This window comes from Oenanthe melanoleuca, chromosome 1 (assembly GCF_029582105.1).
Source record: "Oenanthe melanoleuca isolate GR-GAL-2019-014 chromosome 1, OMel1.0, whole genome shotgun sequence".
In the NCBI taxonomy this organism is placed as follows: domain Eukaryota; kingdom Metazoa; phylum Chordata; class Aves; order Passeriformes; family Muscicapidae; genus Oenanthe; species Oenanthe melanoleuca.
In genome coordinates this window covers 14,364,544-14,382,247 of record NC_079333.1, presented here as the reverse complement: position 1 = coordinate 14,382,247, position 17,704 = coordinate 14,364,544, and the positions used below count along the sequence as shown (strand labels likewise).

The following is a 17,704-nucleotide window of genomic DNA, read 5'->3' as shown; positions in this document are numbered from 1 at the left end:
CCTCCCTTTATTTTATAGAAACCCTCACCTAATTCCTGATAGATTTTTTTATTCATGATGAAACGGACTAGGTTTTTGGAGGAAGGAAAGAGCAGGGGCAGAAGGATGCAAAAAGTTAAATCCAGTATTTGCTTTGGCTTCTCTTTTGGAAGAGCAGCAATTGCAACACTAAAATTCCATCTTTGCAGCTGAGTGTCTGACACACACAAAACCAAAGAAATTCCCCAGAACCCAAAAGCATTTTCCCTGCTTCTAGCCCAGGCTCAGAACGGATTAAATCACATAATGGTTGGGATTGGAAGTGAGGGGAAAGCTAATGTCTTTATAAACAATTTGATGGGTGAAGGTATGGATGTTGCATCTTTGAAATGAGCCTTAATGTCTGTACTAAATTTGGGCAGCAGCTTTGTTGGAGACCCCTGACACCTTGGCTCCTGAAACAGACAAATGGGTCTGCACAAGCCTGAGTTTCTGAACTTTGGGGTAAAAAACAGGTTCAAGGGAGGAATATGTGACAGGAGATTTGGGAAGGCTGTACCTTCCTAGTACTCAGCCATTGGGGAAAGGAGGGGGGCAACATGCAGCCAGGAGTTTAGGATAAAAGGAGGCTCTGAAACCTGGAGAGAGAAAACCCCATGGGCCTGTGCCCCAGGGGTCTCTCTCCCTTTATTCAAATAAAGTCGATATTTGTATATCTGCATGCATTCAAATCCCAGGATGGGTCAGGTTGGAAGGGAACACCAAGGATCACCTGGTCCATCTTCCCTGCCCAAGCAGGATCATCCCAGAGCCCATGGCACAGGATTGTGTCCAGATGGTTCTGGAATATCTCCAGTGAGGGAGACTCCACAGCCTCTCTGGGTGATCTGTTCCAGTGCCTGGTCATTGCACAGGAAAGTTCTTCCTCATGTTCAGGTGCATCCATTTCTGCCCATTGCCTCTTGTCCCATTGCTGACACCACTGAGCAGAGCCTGGTCCATGCTCTGGCCCTCCCTGCAGGCACTGACAGACACTGGTGAGGTTCCCTCTCACTCATCTCTCCTTGAGGCTGAACAGCTCCAGCCCCCTCAGCCTTTCCTCATAAGAGAGATGCTCCAGCCCTTCATCATCTCTGTAACCTCCACTGGACCCTCTCCAGGAGCTCCAAGCCTCTCTTGTCCAGAGGAGCCCAAAACTGGACACAGCACTGCAGAGGTGCCTCCCCAGGGCTGAGCAGAGGGGCAGGATCACCTCCTTCCACCTGCTGGCAATGCTATTCCCAATGCATCCCAGGATCCTATTGGCTTTCAGTGAGGATCCAATTTAATTTTTATTTATGCCTCAACATTGTCCAGGTTTTATGTTACAGACTCATTTTCAGGATCAAGACTTACCACAGGGGCTGTACGTGTCCAGGGAGCCTCAGCACATGCAGGGGACAGCTCAGACTCCTGAGGGGACAGAGACTGCTGACACAACAGGCTCTAAGGGACAGCAGGAACACCTTCTGTACACCAAGACCCCCAGCTCCTTTCCACACAGCTGCTTCCCAGCAGATCAGCCTCTACTCACATGTGGGACTCCACATTTGCTTTTTCTGAACCTCATCAGGTTCCTCTCTGCCCAACTTTCTGCCTTGTCAAATCCTGCACTCCAGCTGCTCTCCTGAGCAGGGGTATACATCTGAGACTGACAAGGAGGACAGCAGCTGGATGGTAGGACAACTAGTTTTATGACACAGAATTTAAAGGTTTTGCTGGGAAGTCAGCAGACTCTTCACCTTTTTAAATAAAAGATCTCAAGAACAAAAGCAGTCAAATTATTTTACAAAATGTATCTACAGATACTCAAATAAGACAAACCCACCAAGTTTTAAGGTCTCCTGCCTGCAGGTCTTCTGCTGCAACAAAGCAAGGTGCCACCCAAAAATGCACTTTAGGGAGGTTCCTCCCCTGACAAGTACTCGTTTCAGAGGAAAAAGAAACCAAAACCCCAAAGCAAACCAATCAAGAACCAAAACCCTCAACCACAACCAGCCAAAACTTAAGCTAAAGTGACAGATTTTAAATGGCTGCCCAGTTTGAAATATTTTTCTCTATTGCAACATGGGGCAGTAGATAATTTTTCCTGTTCTCAGATGATTAGTCCAATTCAAAAACTGAAAATGTTTAAGTTACTAACATATCTACACTGGACATACTATTTTAAACAGCATGCCTAGAAATAGGGTTAACTCAGGAAAAGTGTTCTGCACCTGAAAATCTGTATATCCAAGAACTGGCTGTCCTTCTCCTCTTTCTCTGTTCACATAACTTTCAAAAGCTTTGAACAAACTTTAAATATATTTAAATGCTTCTAGAGACATCACTTTATTATTTTCTCGAAAAAATCAGTGTATTCTCACAACAGCTATGCATGTTACAAAGCCACTGCACTCTTTGACAACTGGCAAAGCCTTTGTTGATCTGTTTTCCCTCCCTTCTCCCCTGTTAAAAAAAGCAGCCAAGAACCAGGACACAATTGGAAAATGAACAGGAACTATGTGTGGATTTACTAATTACACATCCAGAGTTCCAGAGCCTAATACAAAAACAAGTATTTTACTTAGATATAGCATAAACTGAAGAACAATCCTTTCCACTCATCTTTACAGAAAGGAGGTTTTAGGCAGCTTCAGTAACTGTGTTTATAGTGGAAATCACATGAGAAACAGATTGCAGAACACCATTTTCATTCAGCTGGTAGTTATTTAAACAGGGAAGATAAGCTTTTCCAGAAAGTGACTAAGAGCAGGATTTCTACTTGTAGTAAAAGCTGGTGTTGAATGATTTGAGTCTCACAGGTACAAGAAGTTCCTGTGGTAAATGCCACAACTGCAGATCAGCCCAAGCAAGAGGTTTTTATTTATAATGCAAACCTAAGAATGACTTAATCCTCAGCTTTGTGGGTAGTTTAGTGAAACCTGGAAAGCCAGCACATCCGTCACGGTGTCTTTATTCTTAACTTTCAAGTTAAGAAAAAGAAAAAAAATCTTGAAAGCAAAAGTAACAAAAGACTGAAGTTTTCAGAGCCAATTATCCAAAGTTATCAGTAGGAGTCCTAAGAATTTAAGGTCACATTAATGATTAATTTAATTTCAGAGCCCCAAGGACAGGTGGCTCTGTAAACACAAAACTTGAAGTGTTTCTAGTGAAAAAAAGTTGAAAGGAAAAAAAAATCAAGTGACACAGGGCAAGAGAGCAAGGGATTATTTAGGTCAGCCTTTCTGAAAAACTGAACACAAAAGTACAACAATTTTAGATAAACTCAATAGCCCCCTAAGTGCTTTCAGTAGTCCCCAACACTGAAAGAGGGGGAAATGCTGAGGAAAAAACTACAATTTAATGTTTTATAATTAAGAATCAAAATGTAAAATTTAATTCCCTTCAATGTTTATATTGCCTCCTTTTCTACTCATGCAGAAGAGAGGAAGGGTTTGAATGCACAGAATGCACAACTTGCAAAGGTTCAATGCAGCATGGAGTTTATTCCAACAGAGACATCACAGAAAGCATATGCTGTTAGCCAAATAAATATTTATAGCTGGCACTTTCACGAGTCTCAAAACACCAGAACTCCTCTTGTCTCCATGGCAATTCAGAGGCAGCTTCTGCAAATGGGGGATGGGGGGTTTAAACTGGTCGGGCTCTCAAAAAAGCCAATTTTCCAGCCACCTCCTGGTCCTGCTCAGCAATGGTTTCCACAGCAACTCATTGGCAGCTCAAAGGCAGCTTGTAAATGCAGTGAGAACCTATAGCTGCTTCAGCTGCTGCTTATTTTAAGCTGCATCAGGATGCTGAGGACGTGTGTCTAGTGCCATCAAGTTTCAAAAGACTTATGTGAATAGGCCATTGGGGCAGGAGCCCCTCACACTGCTGTCCCACCCCCCTCATATCACACAGGGCAAAGCTGAACAAACAGATTGCCCTCAGCATTTCTAGGGGTAGCAATCCAGCAGAAACACTTCCCTGTGCAAACACCTAGAGAAACTGCATAATGTTATTAAATTTGCAAAACAAAGCTCGGTACCCAGTGCAAACCAGTGTGCTCCTCTGAAATCAACAGCACCAAGACTGATTTACATCAACTGTAAAATCAGCTCTGAAACACAAGAGACTTGGGAAACCACAAGAAATAAATAATACCCCACCACTGCCCAAATGAACACAACCATTCTGGCCCACAATTTGTGATAAAGATCTCTGAACCCTCCTACAACCTTTAAGTGACTTTTACTGGAACTGCCAAACAATTTGAAAAGAATAAACACTTTTATGAAGTCACCTCATTTATAAGCCTATAAATACACCCATTATTTATCTTAAAATCCTGAAAACAGATTTAGTTTACTTTCAAACTGTATCAACCAGTATTAGCTACAATTCCAGTAAACTCTATATGAAACTGGAGTCCTTGCTCATTCAGAACCAGTGAAGTCAGACAAGTTCCCTTACTGCTAGAGCATGTTTCCAGATGTTTAGAAGGAAGAACTTGACAGTATAATTTAAACTTATTCTAAGTAAATACATTGGTAAAGTGAGGAAGTGTCTCATCCTACAGTTAGTCCTATTAATTTAAGCTGGAACCAAATTTCTTGTGCATCACAGAATCATATAGTGATTTGGGTTGAAAAAAACCTTAAAGATCATCCAGTTTCAACCTGTCTGCCACCCTCAGTTCCTCTCAAATGGATCTTCTCAGTTTTTTGATTAATCTCAATATTTCTACAAAACACACTGCAGAGAATGAGTACATATAACACTGTATTAAGTTCTGGCTTCTAAAGGTGTAGGAGTAGATAACTGACCAGAATTGTGCACAGCAAACATCTCAAATAGCTAATTTGGCCACAGACTAATGTCTCATTTGCAGCAAAGTATAATGACCAAATCCAAGTCAGCATTGCCACCTTGTATCTCACAATGTCCCCCAGTGAAGGAGATAAAACATCTGAAATACTTTACATTTTTTAAAAACCCCATTCTCTCTGAAGCAAACATTGACCTAGAATATACTTTATGCAATGTATGTAACTCCTTGAGGTGAGTTTTTAAAAAGAACTTTACACATGCTTTTTCTTGTTCAAATTTTGCTGACTTTGGGACACACTACCTTGACTTCATTCAATTTAGCAAGCCCAATTAAAAAAAAAAAAAAAGTCTTTCCAACACTGGTAGGATGCTCTTTAAATAATCAGCAAGGGTCTTGTGCAATGCTTTGTGAATTTAGGATTTCTGAGATGTTTCCAGCAACTGGGGGTGGTGGCTTCACTTGTATAAATGTCACTTGAACCATGAATTTGAGGACTGCATCCTATTGAGCAATAGCTAGCACTGAACTTAGTTTTTAAACTTTTTGTCCTCTAGACTAAAGATGAGGTTCTTTGCTAATATGAGCAGGTTACATGATGACCAGTTCTCACTGCTAAAAGGATATGGTGAACCCTTCCTAACCATCCAAATGCAATGGCCAAATTGCTCATCCCATGTTCGTTCACAAATTCTTTTATATTGCCAAGGTTGCTCAATAATCCCTTTCTGACAGAAGCAACTAACAGCCATGTTTGATGACTAGTACCTTCAATCAGCATTGTAGTTTATAGCATGAATGCATATTTTTAACTTTAATTCTACAGGCCTTTAATGGATAATTTAGTTGTTTAATACCACATTTTATAGAAACATCTTCTGGCACATTTGAACAAGACTGAAGCCACTCTAATTCCATTAAGGCACATTAAGACACATGCCAAGAGAAGCTACAGCAAACAGAAGATGTTTTTCACACTCAAAGGAGAAGGCTGATTAGAAGAAATCCTCCGGAAGGTAGAGCTAGGAACAATAGGTCACAGTATGAGGTGCCAAGTTTTCCTTAAAGGGGACAAAGAAAATTAAAAAAACCCAACTACAAAACACTGCAGTCTTCATCACAGTAAAAGCTACACAAGCAAAGCAACATACAGGTATTCAGATTAGAACACATTAGAAGAGTAATGGAAAGTTACACAGGACACAGGGATAAACAAACTCTATGCCTTATCTATTTTTAAATCAAGCATAAATTTTAACTCAGTGATCATCACAGCTTTCCACAGGAAAGACGTTTTAGGAGCCATATCCTCAAGAGTATTTCCCTGATGAAACACTTTGTAGATTTGAATCAGAAGAAAGGAAAGCTCAGTATCTGAGCCAATATTCACAATTCAATTGTTTGCTACTTCACGCAATGGGATTTGGTGATCTTGTTTGCAGGTACTTACACTAAGAGACAAAAATGAAACAAACAAACAAAAAAATGATGTCAGCAATCCTGCAATTCTATAAAATCACAATAAAAAATCTTTTTTAAAGCCATGTTGTGCTTTTGTTTTTTTAGAGTAAACAATATGTAATTAAGGGTTCTGCCCCCTGGGTCAGTACTATCTCCAGCACAACTTCCATGCTTAAAAGTCTGATGGTTAAAATGGCTGTCTGCAATACCTCTACAACACATACAATATCATCACTTTAGTTGTTTAATACCAAATTTTATAGAAACATCTTCTGGCACATTTAAACAAGAATGAAGCCACTCTAATTCCATTAAGGCTAACACATGCCAAGAGAAGCTACAGCAAACAGAAGATGTTTTTCACACTCAAAGGAGAAGGTTGATTAGAATAAATTAACATTAATTTATAAAATACTTGTTAGAGTCAATAGATAAATACTTTTTATTAAGCCATGCCTGCCATATAAGCATATGCTGCTTTAAGCTGCTGCTTTGTCATCTACTTTGCCTACCTCTGCCTGTATTCCCTTTATAATGAACTGCTCATGGCATATTTATGCTCTAGAAACTCGAGTGACACAATTATTGCTTAAAGTTCCCTTCAGAAGTCACAGAATCATTAAGGCTGGAAAACACCTCCAAGACATCAAGTCCAACCTGTGATCAATCCCTACCTTGTCTCTCAGGCCAGAGCACTGAGTGCCATGTCCAGCCATTCCTTGGACACCTGCAGAGATGGTGGACTCCACCACCTCCCCGGGCACCCCATTCCAATGCTTGACATCTCTTCTCAAGAAGAATTTCTTCCCAACATCCAACCTTAATGTTCCCTGACACAACTTGAGGTCATTTCCTGTCCCTTGTTCCCAGGGAGAAGAGCCTGACCCCACCTGGCTACACCTTTCTCTCAGGGAGTAGAGAGTGAGAAGTTGCCCCCTGAGCCTCCTTTTCTCCAGGCTGAAAATTCCCAGTTCTTTCAGCTGCTCCTCATCAGACTTGTATTCCAGACTCTTCCTGAGCTCTGTTGCCCTTTTCTGGACATGCTCCAGCATTTCCATATCTTTCTTGCAGTGTGGCCCCAGAACTGGACACAGGATTTGAGGTGTGCCCTCACCAGTGCCCAGGACAGGGGGACAATCACTGCCCTGGTCCTGATTATATTTAAAGACAAAATAACACTATGGCTGAAGAACAGCTCAAGGACTAAACTGGGAAACAGCTTATTCAGGCAGATGCACATCAGCATAAACACTGTGATCACAAGGAACCTGAACACAAAATAAGGTCTTCAGAGTTCAGCTCTAAATTTGCAGAACAATTTTGCTTTAAGAAGAGGATCTAGGTACATCTACAGATTTATTCCCACTGCTGTTGCAGGCTGAATGTATTGCAATGAGCCTGGATGGTGCAGAGCATCAGCAGAGCTGTGAGTGGCCAAGAAATCAGGAAAGGGAACAAGATGCCTTGTTGAATAATAATTTGCTACCAACATTTCTCTTCCCAAAGAGAAACTCATCACCAACTCAGTCAAAGGTCAAAAGTTTTGCTGAAAGTACCTTTGAAAAATAAGCCTGTAAGTTTTTATTGTTTGTGTTTATCAGTGCCAGGTGTTGTTTTAGGGCAGAAATGGAATAGGGTCTTTATAGGACAAAATTAATTACTCTTATATGGGAAAGATTATCTGCTTCAGAGTTTACAGATATGTAATGCAACTTTTCACAGCCAAGTCTACACATATCTTCTACTTCAACAGTCTAATTTTATAACAAAGCCTCTTGTTCCATTTAGCCATAAAACTTCCTTGTAGACTGTGTGTCCACCCAGCACATGCATCCCATCCCACAGCAGAGGCAGCTTAAGAATGAACTGTCTACCCTTCAGTCAGCACAACTGGGAATCTAAAATAATCAGATTTTTTTTTTTTTTTTACATGCAAATTTCAACTTTACATCCGTAAAGGTGCAGGGGATTCAAACACAGCATACAGATGCAGGATTGCAGCTTTAACAGCAACACAAAGCAGGAGATAATTTTTTCCTGTTTCAGAACTGATTAGTCCCATTCCAAAACTGAGGGTGTTTAAGTTACTAATACATCTACACTGAACATTCTATTTAGCTCAGGAAATTCATTCTGCACCTGAAAGTCAGTACATACAACTGGCTGTCCCCTTTCTCTTTCTCTGTTCACATAGCTTTGAATAAACTTGAAATATGTGCCAATGCTTATAGAGGCATCACTTCATTCTTCTCTCACAAAAATCAGTCCTCCCAACAGATAATTGTTAGATAATATGTTAGAAAGCAAATGTCTTTCAGCAACTGGGCAAAGTCTCTGTAGCACTGTTTTCCCTCCCTTCTAACCCATTGGAAGGTGGCTAAGAATTTAAACACAACTGGAAAGTGAGTAGTAACTGTGTGGGGATTGTTCCTGTTTTAAGGACTCAGCTAGAGATACAACTGGAACATAAATGGAATAAGAAACAGTGTGCAGCGGCAGGGAAAAAGCAGAGCTGAAAAAAATTTTAGTCAGTCTCTACAAATATTGCTGATTCCCTGTTGACAGAGCTTCCCCAGATGACTTTTCATCCCCCAAAACATTATTTATTGAAAGAGTCTGAAGACAAGTGCTGTAAGTACATTAACTTCTACAAATACCCCTGAACCATCATTTCAACACCACTTCATTGAACACGGAGAATAATTCCATTTACTCTTTATGCCTAATACATTTCAGAAAACCTCTGTACCATGTGATTCAAACAACACTAGCTGATGCCCACAAATCTCATGGTATCTCTGTCCTTCCCAAGAGAAATCCCCCAACTAAGAGGGTGGCCAACTGCACCCTTCCCTCTCCTCCTCCTCTCAGCCACATCTTTCATAAGTTTTATCGTTTTCATTTCTTAGGCAACAAATGGAAGAAAATTCCCTGAGAGAACGAAGAAAAAAATAAAAGGCAAAATCCTAACCTCCAACACTTTTTTATTTGTTTTTGCCAGCTACTAGAACAATTCAGTTATGAGCCAGGGCCTCCAGAGACAAGTACTGTCTATATATTCTAGTGGCAAAACTGCTGTCTCACTCACAAAATAGGCATTCAAATGCTGGTTTTCTGCATCTATTTTCCTCCTATTTTTACAAGTATGCCAAGCACAAATGCTTGTCCAACTCTAACAAACATGCACAAGTCCTTAGCATAACACCCCCAAGATTGTCTCCCAGTTCATACTGGGCACTTTCTGCAGGCTGAGGTACCATCATTTTGGTTTGTATATTATATTAATTCGAGCAAGTGTAATTTCTCAGGAATTTTCCATCATTGTCTCCAAATAATATATTAGAAGGTTGTGAACAAAAAATATAGCCTGTTTTGTTAAAATTATCTAGTATCAAAACAACCCTATAATACATCATTTTTTCCATCCAGACAATAATATGTTTTGTTCCCCTTTTAATCTGATCCAGTGGTTTGGATGGGGTCAAAAGCATTTTCAATTCTTAAGATGTTAATCCACCTATTGAAACTTCATACTCATAGGGTCTGTTCTTTCCAGCTCAAATCTGACCATTTCATACCCCTTTAAGCAATCAGAATCAAATTGTAGCTATTTCAATTCAAGTTTTATTCTCCCAGCTCTTACTAAAAACTGCTAAGTTTTGAACTTTTAAAAACCAATCATTCAAAAAGGTTCATTACCAGATTTTTTTCCCCCCATGTTTTCCCCTGCAAATAAACTTTGGGAGATTTTGGATTCCTGCTTTAATTTTTATTAACCAGAAAGTTTTACAGACTTACTAGTGGTTCAACAACTAACTGGATGTTACATGACTTGCTCTGTTCAGAAATTGCCATTTTCCTTTTCTTTCTCCAAAAGCTCCTTCACCTCCCACTGTGTTAGAAGCCAACAAGTGAACAGGACCAGATGTTCAGCTGCCAAGCTTGCTTTCTGCCTAGCTTAAGAAATTTTATGTAAGAACTTGAGTGCTTGATGATCTATTGTGAGCACAGAGGTGACATAACTAATTGGAGTCCTCCAGGGAAAAAGTGACTTTGGAAATACAGGTGAGCACAAGCACTGGCAATCATCCAAATGCTTCTCCAGCCTCATCTGCTGTCTCATTCTTTGAAATACATATTCCATTCTCTAAAAACACCCCAGCATTTAGATGAGGGAAACAAATAATTTGTCTTGATTACAAGACACCATAATATTTGCTTTAATCTTCCTGAAGTGGAATTACAGCACAATCACAGTGCTTCGAGGAAAACGTGATGGACTTTTCTGCAGAAATGTTTTGTTAAAACTGATGGTTCTTTCATAAGTATTGGGGATGAGAGAAGACATGCTAGAAAGTAAGACTGTGATAAAGTTAGCTTAACAAATGTGGGGTGGGAGTGGTGGGAGAGGGAGTGAGCTAACCAGAATAGAATGAATGACTTGAAACAGCTTCCACCTAACATTGCCCTCAGTTTCCATTAAAGTGCTCACCTCATGGTACTGAGCTAGAACTGAACTAGCCACTTAACTAGACACTAAGAACTTATAAACCATCTCTTTCCCCACATATATGCAATAGTACCACAAAGTTTTAATGGTGGAGGAGAAAAACCCAGCAAAATAAGAAAAACCAGCAACAAGACAGCTCATTGTTCACATCCACAAGGACACTATTTAATGCAAATTTTGTTTTGCTTGGTATCATTATATAACTTCAAGTGAACTTTAAGGGAGTCTAGCCATTCCATATGGCTCTGGCAAACAGTCTGCAAGGACAAATACAAATGTCTACCCTGTGCTTCAATTGCTTTAATATACAAGATATTTATATTGCAATGTGGACATTTCTGGCTGTGTGCACATTTCTGAGTAACCTTCCTTTACATAAGCATTTGCACTGGAGTCACCTCTTGCATTTCTATGGGAAAGTATGACATTAAGCCTTATTTTAAGGAAAGTGTTCCTAAAAGGGTTCAGCATGTGCAGGGAGCAAGCGTCTTCAGAAGTGCTCCAACACAAAGATTATATTTTGAGTGTTGATGGATTCTAAGTAGATGATACCAGATGGAAACTTTTACATCCCAGCTGCAGAACTGTATTACTAGTTGTTCCTGGCTCTCTAAAAGCACCACCAACCCAGATTACTCCCTCTCAAACAAAGGAAGCTTGCTTACTGCTACTGCAGAAGGTTCACATGCATGTCACTATCTTCAGTGAAGAAATACAACTACTATTTATTCATGCGAATTTATGAGGAAACTGAATTTTCTTAGTATCAGATGTAAAGAAGATTAGATTCTCCCATATTTCACAAGAGAACTTCCCCCTAGTGACCACCAGCACTTGAGAAGAAACTAAAGCACCTGGGGCACCCTTGGAGAAGGGTACGTGCCTGCTCTAATGTTTTTAGCTCACTTCTTTAAAAACAGGTTGCACACACCCCAAATAACATTTGGAGTTCGTCAGTGAACACAGACAAGTTTGGTCATGAAAGATTAAACCACATGTTCTGTTAAATCAATCAATTGAAAAGATGATGCCAAAATTCAACTACTTCTGTATTCTCACCAAATAATTTGCACTGGCATCAGCCAGTTTCTGAAGCAGAACCTGGCAGCTAGCAAAACAGGCTGCAGCAGGAATAACAGGTGTAATACAGGAAACAATCACATAAATATCTTTGGGTAATTCAGTTAAATAGCCAATGGAAGACCTCATCCAGGCTCAATTAGATCTGCTAATCACAGTGGTAGTTTTAACTCTCATTACTAATGCCAGATGCCCTATGATATTTACAATTACCAGAAACATATATCCTACAACATGACCAAAGAATTGTTGCAACTTTAAAACTGAGAAAACAGGACCTCTCAGAGACCATGCAATAACAAAAGCAAGCCCTCCTCTTGCATACATCCACCTTAAAAAAGAAACAAGAAATTGCAACTGTCTTGATGTAACATTTCCAGGCATGTTTCTTGTCTCCTGAATACAGTGAGGGAAGACAGCCACACTCATTTTCTCTTTTATACATCCAGTAGTAGTCTGTGGGGCCAGCAGCCTAGAAGAATGACACCATGGGGCCAGCCAAGGAAGAGATCTCTCTGCCTCCTCTCTGCTAGAGAGACAGAACAGCAGCACTTCTGGCTGAGCCCTCTCAGGAATACAGAGCCCCTTCTAAGCAGCATGCTCACCTCTAAGGAAAACAGCATGACTTGCCGAAATGCAGCAAAAGACATGATTTCTGAGAGACACAGTAACTCACAGCAAGTTTCTTCTGAGCCCTGAGGATCTAAGCAAGAGTGTGACATTGTAAAGGTTATTAAATTAGCCAGAGAAAAGCATGCATCCCTTCTAAAGACAGAAACAGTCTTTCCCACCATGTCAATTTGTATTAGTTTTTAGAAGTATCATGGTATCTTGTGCAGTTTCACCACAGTCATAAATGAAAAATGTTGGGCTGAGGACTAGAAACAAACATTGCTTTTTTGTACTTAGTTTTCATTTGTTTGTTTATATATTATCAGTTTATTCTCCTCCTACAGCTTATCTTGGTGTGCCTAAGAGTCTGTGCATGTTTCTGAACCTTGAGCAGCCTTTAGCAAGGATATACTGCTTTTCACCTTAACCAACAAGGGAATGAACATTCAATTGATGCCTCTTCCCCTCCTCCTCCAAAACCAGGCTGTCTGCTTTATAGCATCATGCTGAACAGATATTATGAGAGAAGTATGCCGTTTTACAAATTTAAGAAATCCCATCTCACCTGAATATGGCCTAATTTAGAAACCAGTTCCTACCAAGCTAATCCAGCAAACAAAGAGAGTTCAACAAAAGACTGAGGGTTGACAATAGTCTCGATTTTGAGTACCTCAGTTGTGTATCACATATGGCCAAGAAAGCATATTTAAACACTTACATTGTCAATTCTTACAGCAATGCAGTCAGCTTTATGTTTTCTTGTCAGGGTTGGGGGAGAAAGATATAAAAGGCTTCTTTGGTCTAGAATATTTGTATCTGAGTGAAAGATTTCTGAGGAATAAAGTGCGGGGCTTTCTTAAGAAAAATAAACAAATAAATATTTACTTCTCAAACTACCCCAGTGAGCTCCATCAAATATTTAGGTAATACTACTGTTTATTGCCTCTGCATTGTCCTCACCCACACACATTGTAATGCATTTGCTTCCAGCATCATCAGATGAAGTCTAATTTCAATGTGCACTAATATTAAGAAAAATCACACCTTCACAGAAAGGCCATTTGGTCAGTACATACTACCTCCTCCCATGAAGTCATCATAGTTAATAACCATAATTTCTGTCTTGCCAACAGAGCTCACAAGTCTTATGCTGTGGCACCTTTTACAACTTTCAGATGCCAGTTCCAGAGAGGACATGATTAAAAACCCCCAGCTCCCTTACTTTCCCCTAAATTAAAGGTGGAAGGGAAGATTAGCTCACAGAAACTATAATTTCTGCAGGTCATGAATATTTTTTAGTAAGCTCTCAATGAAAACAATCCTAACCCCATCTACCTTGGCTATGCTAATGCCCTGTGACCAACTTACACAGCTTTTAATTTTTGCAGCTCAACTACCAAGAAAGTTTTCTACACCTGCTCCAGAATATAACCACAGAACTGCAGAATCATTTAGGCTAGAAAAGATCATTTTGTCCAGCCTTTGACCAATCACCACCTTCACAACTAGACCAGGGCACTGAGTGCCATGTCCAGTTGTTTCTTGAACACTTCCAGGGATGGTGACCCTGAGAGCCTACTCCAATGCTTTATAACCTTTTCCATGCTCTTCCTGATGTCCTTCCCTGACTCAGCCTGTGTCCTCTTGCCAAGTTGCTGGTTGCCTGGGAGAAGAGGCCAACCCCATGATGTTTGTGAGGAATCAACCATTGTTTCCTCTTCCTCACTAACTTCTGCCCATTACCCACCATCTCCCCAGCACGTGGGTCCCATATAAGAGATTGCTCAGCCCATTTGCCTGACTTGGTCACCAGAATTACTCAGCTTTACTGTTCATGTGAACACACTCCAGCCACAGGAGCAGCAGCAGACTTCTGGTTGCCTGGATTTCTGCCTGGATTTCCTCTGGCTCTCACAAAACAATAGACATTTGCACACCCACACACCTACAGAGACTTTCTTCATGAAAAGACTTCTTATCAGCACCTTGCCTGTAGCTTTCCACCTAGTGTTTCTTTGGAATTGGGACAGGAAGGGAAAAAAAAGCCCACCAAGAAGAAACCTCCAAGTCTGACAAAAATATAGGTACCAGACTTTGCTGCACTGTATTGCACCCTCTATCATTTCCTTTGCAGTCAAAACCAGCACTGCCAACAGACAACCAGAAGGCTTGAACACACCAAAAAAAACCACACCAGTTTCACCTGCTCAGATATATAATGCAATTAAGAATAAATGAAGTTTAAAAAAAAATAGTTTATTATTATTATCATTATTATTATTATTATTATTATTAGTTACTATGTGAAAGATAGTTTCTGCACTAGCTATTCATTTAATGGCCCAACATTTCCATAAGGTCTTGTAGGAGAAAAAAGAGAGGAAAAGAAAAATTTCCAAGCCAAAGACCTCTCAGACATGTATAGCTTCAAGTCTCTCCACTGCAGGACTCTGGAAAAAGAAGGGAGTTTACACACACAGAGCTTTCAGTTAGGTAATGTTTTGTTAAGAGGAATGAAAGATAAACCTCAAAATATACCCAACATCAGCATTATGGATGTTCTGATGTTCTACATCTACAATGGATTGAGAACCCATGCTGGGCTGGTCCCAGGTGGTTATTTCATTGCAAGACTGTGCTATGTACATCTTTTCAAAACACTAATTTCATGTACAGCCCCTTCCCCAAAACATCAGCAGGACACAAGAAGCATAGAACAGGAGCACTGTAAGACATGATCTGAAAGTGCCAACCTTATCACGACTGGCACTAACTCTGTTAATTCAGTCGTTCTCTGCAGGTATGTGGCCCCATGATCTGCTTTTCCCTATCATTTATGCATCATTTCTGGCTGGGGATTCTCCGTCCAACTTATTCTAACCTTACCCTTTTGTTTTTAAGGAAATACTGGAAACTCAAGTCTGCTCAGAAGACGCAACATTCAGTCCTGGCAACAGAAAACGTGCTCCCACCCCTCGTTCATTCACCTTACAAAGGCAACCAGAAAAACAAACTGTGCAGCCCACATCCTAAACAGAGAAACAGAAACTGTGCAGCCCGCATACTAGAGGGGAAAACGATCTGTGCAGCCCGCATCCTAGAGAGAAACAAACTGTGCAGCCCGCATCCTAAAGAGAGAAACCAACTGTACAGCCCGCATCGTAAAGAGACAAACGATCTGTGCAACGCGCATCCTAAAGAGAGAAACAAACTGTGCAGCCTAGATCCTAAAGAGAGAAACGATCTGTGCAGCCCGCATCCTAAAGAGAGAAATGAACTGTGCAGCCCGCATCCTAAAGAGAAAAACGATCTGTGCAGCCCGCATCCTAAAGAGAGAAAAACGATCTGTGCAGCCCGCATCCTAGAGAGAAACAAACTGTGCAGCCTGCATCGTAAAGAGAGAAGTGAACTGTGCAGCCTGCATCGTAACGAGAGAAATGAACTGTGCAGCCCGCATCCTAAAGAGAAAAGCGAACTCTGCAGCCCGCATCCTGAAGTTTGCCCGGCGGCAGGGAGCCGCTGACTCGGACCCAAGCAGGCGGGCCTTGAGCAGGTCACATCTGCACGGAAACAAGAGACACATGGAAAGGTTCAGCGCACAGTCCCCCGGCTTGGCGGGGGACGCGCTCCTTCGCGTTTCGCTGCTGGAATCGCGACCGGCTCCTCTCGCTGCGGGATGAGCGAGGGGCAGCGGCGCCTCCAGGAGCACACGCACGGAGATTTCGGGGGGCCCGCCCCCGCTGCCCAGGGTGGCGGGCAGGGACGGCAGCACTTACAGCTCAGGAGCCCCAGGCCGAGGAGCAGCAGGCGCAGGCTGCGGCTCGCCATCTTCGCGGGGCGGTGCCCGGCGGGCCGGGGGCTCAGCGCCCGCCGAGCTGCCGCGGGGCGCGGACGTGCTCCGTCTCCTCGGAGCCCGGAGCCGCCCCAAACTTTTAACGCGTCCGAGGAGGCGGCTCCCCGCTCGCTCCGAGCGCAGGGGATGTGCCCTGGCCGCCCGCCCGCCCGCCTCGGAGCGGGCACAGATTCCGGAGCATCCCTCTCCTCCGCCGCCCCCGCAGTGCCCCCGCGTCCCGGGGGCTGTTTTGTGTCGGGTCCAGCGGCTCTCCTCTCCGCTTTGTTCATCTGTTTGTTTGTTTTTAAGCTGGGACATCTTCGTAAGCTCAAGGACATTTGTTGCAACAGAATAAACTTTTCGTTAGGAAAAGGTTTAATTTCTCAAAGAAGAGCGTTGTCCCTGTTGGCGCGTTTCCCCAGGGTAGAAGTGGGGATAATGGGGTGAAATCACGGAACAAACATTTGGATATTCCGGCTAACAAAAAAGTCATGTGAGGGCGAGGCGCTGTTTTAAGGCGAAAGAAGTCACAGTGACTCCTTGTGTCTGTCTGTACAGCTGGACTGGACAAAATCCCACCTACAGCAGGAGATGAGTCTCACGGTGACCTTCAAAAGCTTTTATGTTATTATTTTATACCAGACTGGGAGAGTTTTTGGTTAAATATACAGGTGGTGTAATGGCCCTTTAAATTTATGAATCGAGGAAAATTACTCATTGTAACAGTTAATAGTGTATCTGAGTAGTTTCCAATGACATCTTAAAAATGCATTACCACTGATGTAAAGCAGTTCTATAACAAGAAAAGTATCACAAGTATTTTCTTTTTGGTAATCAGAGCAGCACTGTCGGCTATATTTTGTTAGAGGGCAACAAAATGAGTAAAGATCATTTATAAATAAAATCTCTAACTGCTATTTTAATGGAGAGCAAGGAAGTAGGATGCCACGATACTCTTCACAGCAAAATCTTCTAAGTTTATTTTTCACGTGGAAAAAATGTATACAGGACACAAGTAATATTTCTTTTAAAAAATCTGTATACATATATGTATGCATGTATGTATGTATGTCCAATATATATTACATTTAAAAAAATCAAAACTGTCCCATTGAAAACAGAAAAGTTTTTTGTGTGTCCCAGCATATCATAGCTTTAGGCATGTCCAAAAGCTCATTGATTTCAGTAGGACTGCTTTACTATTTAGTCAGACTATGATGGAAATGTTGTCTTGAGATAACATTTAAATATATGGCAAGAGCCTGGTGGAAAATAGTATTCTTAAAAATACTGTTAAGTACTTTGCTAGAAGAGCACAAGAGTGCTGTCCATATTATTTTATCTTTTGAAGTTGAATGTAATAGAAATGTTTTCATTAAAT

The 17,704-nt window shown here is 41.3% G+C and overlaps 1 protein-coding gene across 1 annotated transcript in view; it reads right to left on the bottom strand.

Annotated features, from left to right (window-relative positions):
• The window catches only part of JAM2 (junctional adhesion molecule 2), a 41,548-nt gene extending 24,008 nt beyond the window's left edge, over window positions 1-17,540 (bottom strand). The window contains exon 1 of the mRNA XM_056503450.1: window positions 16,268-17,540. Within this exon, the coding sequence (XP_056359425.1) occupies window positions 16,268-16,661 (394 nt within the window). The 5' untranslated portion in view covers window positions 16,662-17,540. The remainder of the gene's footprint in view (window positions 1-16,267) is intronic.
• Between the last annotated feature and the right edge of the window lie 164 nt (window positions 17,541-17,704).